Genomic DNA, 12,456 nt, shown 5'->3' on the forward strand with positions numbered 1-12,456 from the left:
GAGCATCTTTCCGTATATTTATTAGCCATTTGTGTTTTTTCTGTGAAATGCCCATTTGTGCCTTTAGCCAATGGTTCTATTGATAATTTGTCTTCTGCATTTTTTTAAGTGTAGTTTTTTATATAGTTCAGATACTAATCTTTTGTCACTTTTATATATAGCAAATATCTCACCTCAGCTTGTGACTTGTCTTTCCATTCTTTGAATGGTATTTGTTTAATGACAAAAATTCACAATTTTAATTTTTCTCTTTATACAATGCATAATTTGAATTATTTAACTGAATCCATTTCTACTCCAAGATCACAGATCTACTACTATTTTGTCTTCTAACAGTTTTAAAATTTTGCCTTGATCCATTTGGAATTCAGTTTTGCATGTTGTATAAGACATAAATTATCTCCCTTTTCTTTCCTGTGTGGATAATCAGTTACTGAAAAGTCCATCCTTTCCCCCAGATTTTACAATGCCACCTCTGTGGTATATGAAGAACCCACACACATGTGATCTGTTTCTGCAATTTCTATTCCATTCCACCAGTCTATTTGTGTATCCCTACACCATTACTCCCCAGGTGACAGCTAGTGGTAAAAAATCCACCTGCCAATGCAGGAGATGCAAGAGACTGGGGTTCAGTCCCTGGGTTGGGAAGATCCCCTGGGGAAGGGAATGGCAACTCACTCCAGTATTCTTGCCTACAAAATCCCATGGACAGAGGAGCCTGTTGGGCTACAGTCCATGGGGTCACAAAGAGTTGGACATGATTGAGCATGCACGCAGGCACATGCCATTAGTAGCATCTTAATTACTAGAGCTCCATATAAAGACTTGATGTCTTGTAAAGCCATCTTTGGGCTTCCCTGGTGGCTCAGACAGTAAAGAATCTGTCTGCAATGAGGGAAAACTGGGTTCAGTCCCTGAGTTGGGAAGATCCCCTGGAGGAGGGCATGGCAACCCATTCGAGTGGGTTGCCTAGAGATTCTCTTGCCTAGAGAATTCCCATGGACAGAGGAGCCTGGTGAGCTACAGTCTATGGGGTCCCAAAGAGTTGGACATGACTGAGCAACTAAGCACAAAGTAAGCTTTACCAACCATTCTTTTTCTTCATATATGTCTTTGGCTTTCCGCATTAGTTTCAGAATCAGTTTGCCAAGTACTATGTAAAATCCTACTGGGATTCTGAATAGAAATGTATGCAATCTACAATATACATCATTTTGGAGTGAAATGATGCCTTCAATATAATGAGTCTTGCTATTCATGAACATGGTCATGCCTTTTCTCTACTGAAAATTCATATATCAACATACGAATTTCCCCTTGCAATAAGTTAACATTGTGAGTTATAATAATAGATTTTCTAGTATTACCAGGCTTACATTTCTGGAATAAAATCAAGTCAGTTACTATGAATTATATTTGTTATGTACTTGCTACTGTTTAGATTAAGATTTCTACAGTTATGTTAATGAGTAAGATTGGCTGATAAGTTTTCTTTTTTGTGTGTCTCTTCATGTAGCTGAACGTCAAAATTTTACAAGTGTCACAAGAAAAGCTGGGATGTGTTCTTTCTTTTTTCTTGACTCTTAAGAAGTTTGTCTAAGATTGAAATTACCTGTGATAAAACATACTTGTAAAACCATCTGGGCTGAGTGTTTTGGAAAAAAAATTTTTATATATAGATTAAATTTCTATAAATTAAATGACCTATTCAATTTTTATTAAGAAGAAATGGGAAATTCAATTTTTATATTTCTTAATTCAATTTTGGTAAATTATATTTTTCTGTTCATTTCACCTTAGTTTTTGAATATTGGCATAAAATGAGTAACAGGGTTTTCTTAATACCTAAAATTTCTGCTGCATCTGCTCATTTTGCTTGTTAATTTACTCCTTTATTTCATTTTAGTTTTGGGAAGGAGCAGAAACAACTGCATGTTTAATCCACTACATTTATCTAAACAAAATCACACGAAAGGTACATTCTTACTTATCTCTAAGACTAAGAAATAACAGAACATACTACAAACTGCTGTAGTGACAATTAAATGAGTTAATAGATGGAAAAGGCTTAGCACAGTGCCTGGAACATATTAAGGGATCAAAAATATTATGATAATATCACAGAGAATTCAATTCCACTGTTATGATGTCCTATTTTTGTTCTACTTAAGTTTAATAGTTCAAAGCAATAGTAACTGGTTATGGACTAGACTCTTTCAAATGTACTCAATCTATCCAGTCTCATAAGGAGGTAATGATTGGCAATATTCTCATTCTGAAACAGTCTGGTGTTCAGGCCCTGAGATTATGAACTACATTTACAGTCCAAAATAAAATGCAAAACAAAGGAAGAGGTCTATTATGGGCTGTTTTCCCTTGAGGGCAAGGGCCGGGCTTCTATCACCTACTAGTGCTATAAGCCTAGCACCCAACAGGCAATTAAAAAATTGTGCATACCTGACAAGCAAACAATACCAAAAAAATAAAATAATAAAATTACAATGAAAGCCATAAGGAAAATTCTAATGGTCTCACTGCTGCTGCTGCTAAGTCATTTCAGTCGTGTCTGACTCTGTTTGCATTGATCAGGTGCCTTGAATTCATAGGTAAACACATAGGTAAATCAGAGGCCTATGATTCTATCTATAGGTCCTTCAATAGGGAAATTCCCACAACAAGGTCTTTCTACCCTTTCTAACAGTCCATTTCTTTATAGAAGTTTTACCTAAAAAAAAAAAAAATACTGTAAACATAATAAATTTTAGTTAACAAACATACTCATTTGGGGGAAGCATAGTGATATTTGTGATTTACTTTGAAACACATCAAAAAATAAGATGGCTTGAAGAATGGTATGAGGAATGGATAAATATGTGCCAAAGGAAGCATAGTAATCCGTTAAATGGCAGAATCTAGATGGAATTAGGCAATGTTTACTGCAAACTGATTTCAATTTTTCTATGTTGGAGAATTATCATAACAGGTACTGGGAAAAATACAAAATCTTATATTTAGCAAATTTAAAAACTAACATAAAAAGATTATGAAAAAATTTGTATTATATATAGAAAGTTATGACAATGTAAAAAGAGTTCATCCCAATTTTTAACTCAAGAACCCTATAAGATAAATGGAAAATGACATTAACAAAACACAAATAGGAAAAAAAAAATGCATGAAAAATATTCAGCTACTTCTAACTATAAAAATTAAAAATAAATCAAACCTGCAATACTATTTTATGCTATTTTGTTAGGAAAATTAAAACACATGTCCACAAGCACACATACAACTCTGGCAAGGATGCAGTGCAAATGGTACACTCATCCACAACTGGCAACCTCCACAATAAAAAAGCCTGTTTGGGAAGCAATTTGGCATCCATAAGGCATAGCACCTATCTGTCCTTTGACTTGGTGGTCCCAATTCTTAGAATATGAACTGTATTAGTCAAACGAAGCCAAAAGATGTTCACTGCAGTGTTACCTACTAAAGGATTAAACTATGAATAGCCTAAATGGCCCTCAAGAGAAGATTTAGCAAACGATGACACATCAGTATAATGGAATATGATAGAGACATATAAAAAATGACAATAATGAAAGCTTATATGGAAATATTTAAAGTGTTCATCACACACAATCAAACAGGAAACTATAACTGATTGTTAAGCTACAAGAATAAATAAAATGTGCATTGACACTGTAAAGGGACATGAATAATTAATAAAAATGACATGTTATTATCTGAGAGGATTGTGGATGATTTCTTTTCTGAAGTTTTGTTTAATCTTTCTGATACATCTTTCAATTAAAATAAAATGAAAAAGCCCGTTTCAAGACTGTCTACTCACAGTGCTGAGTTTGCTGCAAATGATGAGTATCCGACGTTCGTAGAGCATACTGGCATACAGATGTAACATGTTGTTTACATCCACAGCCACAAAATATTCTGTCAGATTTCTCTAGGAGAAAGAAGAAGGGGAGGTTTGTGGCTTATTTTGTTTGTTCTTGTTAGAAACAGTATCTAACAGAAGCACAAGAAACAAAATAATCAGAAAGTATACTTTCCTCTTCCCCTGTCCTAGTCTTTCTCCCTGGAAGACCAGGTATCAGTCACATGTAAATGATGAAATGTGAAGTTGGAAGAGAATTTAGAGATGAAGTAGTCTGAGCAACCACACCTCTGAATGGTGATTACAGTTTACAACATGAGGTCACATGCAACACTTTCAGTTCTGAAAGGTGAGCAGGACAAGAAGTCTGCAATCTCACAAATGAAGAAACCAAGGCAAGAGAGAGATACCAAGATCAAAAAACCTAATGACCAGTAAAGACAGGACTACAGCTCTAATGCCAGGTCCTAGAACTTTCCCAATGTACCATGCCATATGTATAAGCAAAAGAAAGTACCCAGGGACCAAAACGCTTCTGGCATAGAGCCTGTTTCTGTCCAACAGGCTCCCCCCGCAAAGGCTGGGCATGCTCCTCTCCAGTCATCACTGCTGGGGTTCCCCTTCTCCACAGTTTACATTCTCTAAAACGGCTCGGCTGGAAGTAAAGCAATTTTCAAGATCTACAATTTCCAGGTATTTCACTCAAAAGACGGGAAAAACCATTGAAGACAGGCAGCAGCAAGTTGTGACAACGCAGTGTTTTAAACTAGCTTTTGTCTGTAGCCTGGGCTTCATTCCTTTAATTAGTACCATAGATTGGTACTCTGCAGATTTCAGAGAAAAAGTAATGTGTTTTATTTCTACAACCTTTTCTATACCCACCTGACTTTAATAATACACATGAATATGCTAATTTCTTCAGTGTTACAGGTTTTCAATGCCATACAATATAATCCTCTGAAAATGAAGGGGGTTGGAGAGGGAAGGAACACTATTGCCAAGGGTTGCAGTTTATAATGATGAAAGCTCCATAACCCATAAATTCAAGTAAACCAGGTGGATTTTATATGCAAAACAGCATAAAGTGCTTTTCAACAATATTATGGGTTGGGAATAAGAATGGGCACTTATCTTATGATTTATGATTGTTTGATTTGAGTACCAGTTTAACTACTGACCTTTGTAAGTAAAGTGTGCATGAATTAACAGGTCCCTATACTGACTACCTACCAAATACCAGGCACTGGACAAGGTACTCTTGGAGGTGTAATTTTAAGCAATCTTCACAAAAATCCAATGAGGTATTATTCTTTCCAACATATAGATAAACTAAGTCTGGGAGAGAGTAGTAACTGGTCGAGTTCGGTTTTGGACCCCAATGTAACACCATAGCCCATATACTTTCTCTTATATTACACTGTCCCTCTTAAATACTTTTAAACATCCACAATACACAATGCTTTACATATATTATTTCATTCATCTTGAAGCCACTCCTTGAACAAATATCTCTTCTGTGTGTGTGTGTATTCAGACATGTCTGACTCTTTGCGACCCTATGGGCTGTAGCCTGCCAGGCTCCTCTGTCCGTGGGATTTCCCAGGCAAGAATACTGGAGTGGGTTGCCATTTCCTCTTCCAGGAGATCTTTCTGATCCAGGGATCAAACCCACATCTTGTGTGGCCCCTGCACTGGGAGGTGAATTCATTACCACTGAGCCACCTGGGAAGTTTTATTATCATCTCTATAATACAGATAAGAAAACAGAGGTACAGAGAAGTAACTTGACCAAGGTCATACAGTAAGTGGATAAGGCATTGTTCAGTCTTGGGTAGGTTTGTCTCTAAATCTGTGCTTTTTTTCTTTATTGTTGCTGTTGTTCAGTCGCTAAGTTGTGTCCAACTCTTTGTGACCCCATAAATGCAGCACACAAGGCTTCTCTGTCCATCACTATTTCCCTGAATTTCCTCAAATTCAAGTCCATTGTTTTTTTTCCTTTATACACCACTAAAAATAGTAGATAAAAATCTATATTTGGAAAGAACAATGCAGGATCAAAGTATGGCCAAAGAAAAAGCATTTTTGTTAAAAACTGTTATTCTGTTTACTGAGTAGTCCTTTATGCGCCAGACAATAGGCACTTTACCTATGTTCTCTCTAATCTTCTCAACAACCCTGAGAAAAGCATTATCATCTCCATTTTACAGATGGGAAAACTAAGGCTCAGGAAGGGTAAACAGTCTTCCAAAGGTCACTCAGCTAGAAAGGGCCAAGTTTCCAAACCAAGTTCCCTGAACCCCAAACTCTGGCTCTAACCACCACAGCAATTTGCCTCTTCACAAACTCGAAAAACAAAATAAGCAAGCAAGAAAGTCAGTCGGAATTAGTCAACAAGTGCATCTCTTGCCCAGTGGACTGAGGAGTGCTGAGCTAATGAAGTCAGGGTAGGGTTTGTTCTGAAGACAAGTGACACGGCAGAGCTATTCTCGCAAACAAAATACAAGGCCCTCAGCTGAGCATTTCAGTCAAATGCTTAACTGCTGATGAATTACATGCATTTTTCTTTTAGGAGAGGATGGAAGTAAAAAGAAAATAGAAATGAGGAGCTTAAAGAAGGCCAGAAAGCCCATTAGCACTTTTGACAGATCCAAAGATAACTCTGAAGCCACCAAAACGTGGCCTCAAGAGTCTGCCAAGAAGCTTCACGCTGGGTAGAAATATGTTACACAGCTTGCCGTCCAAATAGGGAGACACAGCGTCAGAGACAAATCCTGTGCCTTATTTTGGTGGGAGAAAAAAAAAAAATCACAAGGATACTTTTGTGGATGGGGAAGGGAACATTTCTGAAATAAAAACACCACTTGGTTGAGGCATAACCCCCAACCCAATCAGGTTCTGAAGGATTCAGGTGCTTGTTCCAAAAACTCTACTCAGGTATGTTAAAAATATGTAACATTTAACCAAATTCTCTCTAAACTGTCATGTACTTTTTTTGGTATTTCTCATCCCATCTGTGCTGATTACCAAGATATTTGTGTCTAAACAGAAGCTGTCTTTCTTATCTGCTTCCTCCCTGCCTCTTTCCTTCTGGGACACCACCCGCCTCGGCAGTGGGGAGTGGGTGGGATTGGCCACAGCCCTGGGAACTTTGCTCAGCCCTGGGAGCACCTATGGGGCAGAGCAGACCTTGGGAACACCTGGAGGGAGCCCTTCCAGTTCCCACCAAGCCTCATCTCAGAAGAAAACCCCTCAGAGGGAGGAGCCCCCTTCCCCCTGCCTTTAAGCATCTGGTGGCTTAAGCTACAGCAACCCTCAATTTCTCAAACCTGTCATGCTTTTCACACCCCTAGGCCTTTACTTCCGTTGCTTACTCCACCTAGAATGCTTTCCCTTCCTTAAGGACACCCATTTACTTTTCAAGACCCAGCTCAAATGTCACCTCCTCCTGAAAGGTTTCCTCAACTCCTCATTTTTCAAGCTGCCCTTTGTGCTTCCATGACAATTTGTCTCTATCTTATAATCACTCAGTTACAAGTATGTTTTTGCCACCAGACTGAGATCCCTTTGGGTAAAATGACATACCCCATCATCTAGCAGTTTGATGAAAGAGGGAATCGATGAGTGGAGAAAGCCACTGACTGAAGACCACAGCTCATTAGCTCAGGTGTGAGAAGGGTGGTGTAAAAGAAACACGAGGGCTTGGATGGTGTGTTAGGAAGAATGCAGCACTTGACTTCAGAAAACCTGGGTCTGAACTGGATGAAGTGATCAATTACTTAGTAATGAGGAAGGGCCCACACGAAAATAATTGACATTGGAGACTCACAAAACCAGGCAAGGTAGCTTTAAAAGGTATCTGAAGCTACATTATTTAAAATGTAAAGAAATAGGCAGTTTGTTCATCAAGTAACTAGGGCAGGGGGCAAGGAGAACTGTACCGAGAGGCGGGTACACATGCCACAGCTAGATCAACCGTATTTCTCAGGTAAGAACACAGTATAGGGAGTGTGGAATAAGAAGGCTTCCGTGGCCAGTAGTCCTGTGTCAGGACTGCAGCCAGAACATACTGTGAGCTTGTATTTATAAAATACACAGGTATGCCACTTTCTCCCAGCACTTGGCTTCACTGGAATTAAGTCTTCAGTCTTCCATTTCTGTCTCCTATAATCAGCTAGTCAACAAATACTGCTAACTCCTACTAAGTGCTTAGTAAACCCTGGGAGCTGTGCCCACAGAGATTAACTAAACATGATCCCCACTTTCCACGAGTGGCACTGAACTCAGAAACCTGGTATGCCAACAAGAACTGTCAGTTCAGTTGCTCAGTCATGTCCGACCCTTTGCAACCCCATGGACTGCAGCAGCACGCCAGGCTTAGAACTGAGAAGGGAAGATTCAACTCTACCAGATGGATATGGGGTGAAGGCTGGGGAAGACCTGACATAGGAGAAGACACTTGCTCTAGGCCTCCAACAGAGGGTTCACTCAGGGCACGGGGGAGAAGCATGTTCCAGCCAGAGGCAAGAGGGAGAGAGCTGTTCTACGCAGGTCAGTGGAGTGAAGGGCAGGGTGCAGGGCAGGGAATATGCTGGGGTAAAGAAGCTGGGTTCAGAGCCTATGGGAGCCTAGACTTTCCCCACAGCTAACAGGGAGCTGCAGAAGGATTAGGACATAAGCGTATCTGTGCTGCAGAAGAATCTCCCTAGAGGTCCTGGGGAGGATGTACAGGAGGGGGCAAGCAGCTAACAGGTGCTACTGCCATATTCAGGGAGAGAATGATTAAAACAAGTTATTCAAATAAATACTTTGCATATGGATGTCACAGATCTCTGTAAACTGGAATCCAGGACTTGATAATGGTTAGACTTGAAAAGGTGGTTGGAAGGATCTGGGACAAGCCCCTGACTTCCAGGTTCCTATGCTCCACATCTGTCCACTTGCCTGACAAGTTTTCTTTTTTTAAGGGAAAGTCCACTCTTTTGATGAAGAATCAACTGTCCTTCTAAGGAACCACCAATGCTGTCAAACAAAGTGTACCCCTAGTCTTGGGCCTAGTGTCCTGGTTTATAATGTCATCATGGCTAAGCCAATTATCAATTATCAGGGAATAACCACTTCCTTTATTCCCTGATAATTACTCTTCCATGTGACTCATCTTCTAGAAAAGGAAAACCTTGCTTAGAGGGACTGCTTCCCAGTGTCTATGCTCAAAAGGGCTGAGTCTTCTCAGTGCCAGTATGTTTTTTAGGCTTCAGGAAGAACAGTCCTTTTATATTCACAGAGTTTAAGCATTATTTCAGTTGCATATAGTTATGCGCCTCTGAGCATCCTCCTTTATGTCTAGGGTTTATTATATGGGCCCATTCTATAGGGTTAAGAAGCAGGGACACAAAGTTGACCACTTCCCAGGCTGAATGGGGCTCAGTTCTGAGGAAGGTCTCTGGTTAACAGAGACAGAGCAGCCTGGAAGTTAAGCTTCAAAAGAGGCATGTGCTGCACAAGTTCCTTAGACTCTCCAGGCTTTTCATCTCCACAAAGCAACAGCGGCAAAGAACCCTTCCAGCTCTAACTCTCTGTGGCTCTAAATCCAGACAAAGAAGAAAGGAAGACACCTGGCAGAACACCATCTCCCCCAGGAGAAGCCCCATAATGGCTGCTGCCTGCTAGCTGTCCCTGCTGGTTGCCGTGCCAGTCCAGGTGGCTGGGGACTTCAGGCTCACGGTGATCCACGCCCCGGGTGAGGAAGCAGGTGGGGATGGGTGTGGTGATCAGGGGCGGGAAATGGGGGGTGGGTGCAATGAGCCTCAGGATGGAAGGGGATACAGTGGAGCTTAGAGAAAAAGCGTCTTAGGTTCAGTACCTTAGGGAAATGAGATAATCCCCAAACCAAAGAACAGACTCTAAGCTGGCTACTCCTTGGAGCCTTTGAAACAGATGCTAGTCCGCCCCACGGTCTGTCATTTTATTAGTCTTTGTCACTCTCAGCTTCATACACAGTATAGATGATAAAGACTTACTGTACTATATCTGGAAGAGACAGTACAAGAGGCTGGTTTTGCCCATGGAACTTATTTCCTGAAACAGCTCCTGCTCAGATTATTTTACCATAATGTAAATCTTTAAAATCCTCAATTTTTTAAAAAGAATTTAGGTTACTTTAGTTGTGTAGGATTCTTAAAAAGGAATTATAAATTTGGATTCTAAAATAATCAGTTTGAGAAAGAATCCCACATACTCACATAAGCAATCAAGTCAGAGAAGTATATTATAGGAAAGAAAGCAGAGTTTACCCAGAGGTCAACTTTATCCCTCTGTGTGAATGGAAAAACCATTAGAATAAACAATTACCTGACAACTCTTATTAGCAACAATGGAATTCTCTATAATCTCAGTACTTGATAATAGGTCTTCTACTACCACCTCAACTTTGTTTATTTTTGAAAGTCACAACGAGTTCATAAATCTTTTCTATATCATGGTGCATCTTTTGACAGAGCAGAGTCTGGCCAATGTTATAAGTAACTGTCCATTCTAAATGCTTTCCTCGCATCATTAACCACTTGGAATGACACAGGCCAGATAATTAAGACAGGTTTGTTTAATATTCTGAAAGAAGATCTATATGATTATCCATTAATCAAAGGTAAACTTCAAAACCTAGCCACTAAAAAAATCCCTCATACAGCCAGTTTACAAAGTAATTATTAATACATATTTGTTTGTGATCTGTGACTTTGTAAAAAATGCAGGTCAACTGTTTAAAATTTATAAAAATTTATGCTCATTTAATTACTGCCCATATAAAATTCACTCCTACATGTGTTAGCTTGATAGAAAAAACCCTGAAGAGCAATTACATAGTGATAGTTTTTCAGTGAAAAGGAAGAAAATATTTTTACAACAGAAACTGAAGAAATAATGAGAATTAACTTCAACAGGGATCTGAAAATGGAAAGAATTAATTTTCTACATTTGCTTTTCATTAACATCTTGCAGACTCACTGGCCCAAAAGCCAAGTGAAAGGAACTGTTATTTTTCCTTTTCCTGAGAGTGACTGCACTGCTCATTCATTCATTTTATCATTTCATAAATGTACACTGAATATCTACTCTGTTCTAGGTACAGTGTTAATTATGGAGATTCAGGGCTGAAAAAATACTGACCCCTGTCCAATGGAAGCAGAAATTAAACACACAGTCACACAATTAATTATATATTTACACTTAGGATGAGTGATTTCTTAGGAAAGTACCGGGAGCCATGGAGAGGAGGGCCAGGACCCAGCAGCATCTTGGTGCTAGAATCAGACTGACCCAAATGTGACTGGCTGGGTGGCTAGGGGCAAATTACTTTACATCTCTGGGCTTCATTTCCTCTTCAGAGTAGGGATAACGACCACACTGTAAGGTGGCTGTGACGATGTCATGATATAACAAATATTAATAGCACCTGATCTGACCCATGGTGGGTGTTCAACCAGTACTACCTCCTTTGTCTCGCATGTTAATCCTTCCCTGAAATCGTCCAAAGAATAGGATTATCTGGTGACAGAATACCCCAATCCCTTTACCCTTTTCCTGTTCTCTTAGTTCAGTATGTTGCTAAGAGGAGATAATCATATAGATACACCACACCTTCCACATGACAGGCACGAGTGTCCTGGACTCCATTCCTTGTACCATTTCCAGTCAATGGTGGCTGCTAAGAGGCTTTCGTAGCCAAACATACACTCCATGAGAAGTGTTGATCTTCACAGCCAGGAATGTCAGCAAAAACCAAGAAAAGACAAGCTCCAAGAAGTAATGCACCCCAGCCCTCCACCACAACTCAAGAGAGGTTAAGGCTAGAATTAAAGGAGAGCCAAAGGATGAAGGGAAAGAAAGGATCATCAAAAGCAGTATCTCTGTTGCACCAGACATTGAACTTGGAACTTTACATGTAATACTTCATTTGTTCCTCCCATTTTGCTTTATTAGATGAGGAGCCTAGAGAATATAAGTATCTCAAGGTCCCCAGAGTGGTAGAGCCCAGTGTCTGGCTGTCTCAAAAACTCATGTTCTTTCCACCAGCAGACTACATCATATTAACAACTCCTTCGTTATTGCTTGTTTCAATTTGCAATGCAGCAATTTAGTCATTTTAAATTAATCCTTGAAAAATCACCAAGAGAGTAAAATGCAAATTTCAACATGGCTAGAGCTCAATAGTGAGTCTATGTCAAAAATCACACAAATTGGTCCTATATAAGTTCAGATTCGCCTTAGAGGAAAAGCTTTCCTGCTTCATTTCATACTTGAAACAGGAAAAACCATTTCTTTTCCTTTTTCCTCATAAATATCAAAAGTCAACCAAACTGAGGCAGGGGGGTATAATGGAAACAAAATGCTTTGGTTCCTTACAAACCTGGGTCACTACACCCCATTTGGAAGGAGACCTTGGGCTCTAACCTCAGGCCTGTGAGCCCTGGGTCCCCACATGTAAAATGAGGCTCACGTCTACCTCTCACAGAGTAGCTGTAAGGATTTAAATGGAACCATGTATGTTAGGAGGCTGGCAG

At 39.7% G+C, this 12,456-nt stretch overlaps 1 protein-coding gene across 3 annotated transcripts in view; it reads right to left on the reverse strand.

Annotated features, from left to right (window-relative positions):
* Positions 1–12,456, reverse strand: part of DENND1A (DENN domain containing 1A) — a 540,190-nt gene that overhangs the window by 243,589 nt on the left and 284,145 nt on the right. For all 3 annotated transcript variants that reach the window (XM_052647633.1, XM_052647632.1, XM_052647635.1), the window contains exon 9: positions 3,857–3,967. In XM_052647633.1, coding sequence (XP_052503593.1) covers positions 3,857–3,967 — 111 coding nt within the window. The remainder of the gene's footprint in view (positions 1–3,856; positions 3,968–12,456) is intronic.

Source organism: Budorcas taxicolor, chromosome 11 (genome assembly GCF_023091745.1).
Source record: "Budorcas taxicolor isolate Tak-1 chromosome 11, Takin1.1, whole genome shotgun sequence".
Lineage (NCBI taxonomy): Eukaryota > Metazoa > Chordata > Mammalia > Artiodactyla > Bovidae > Budorcas > Budorcas taxicolor.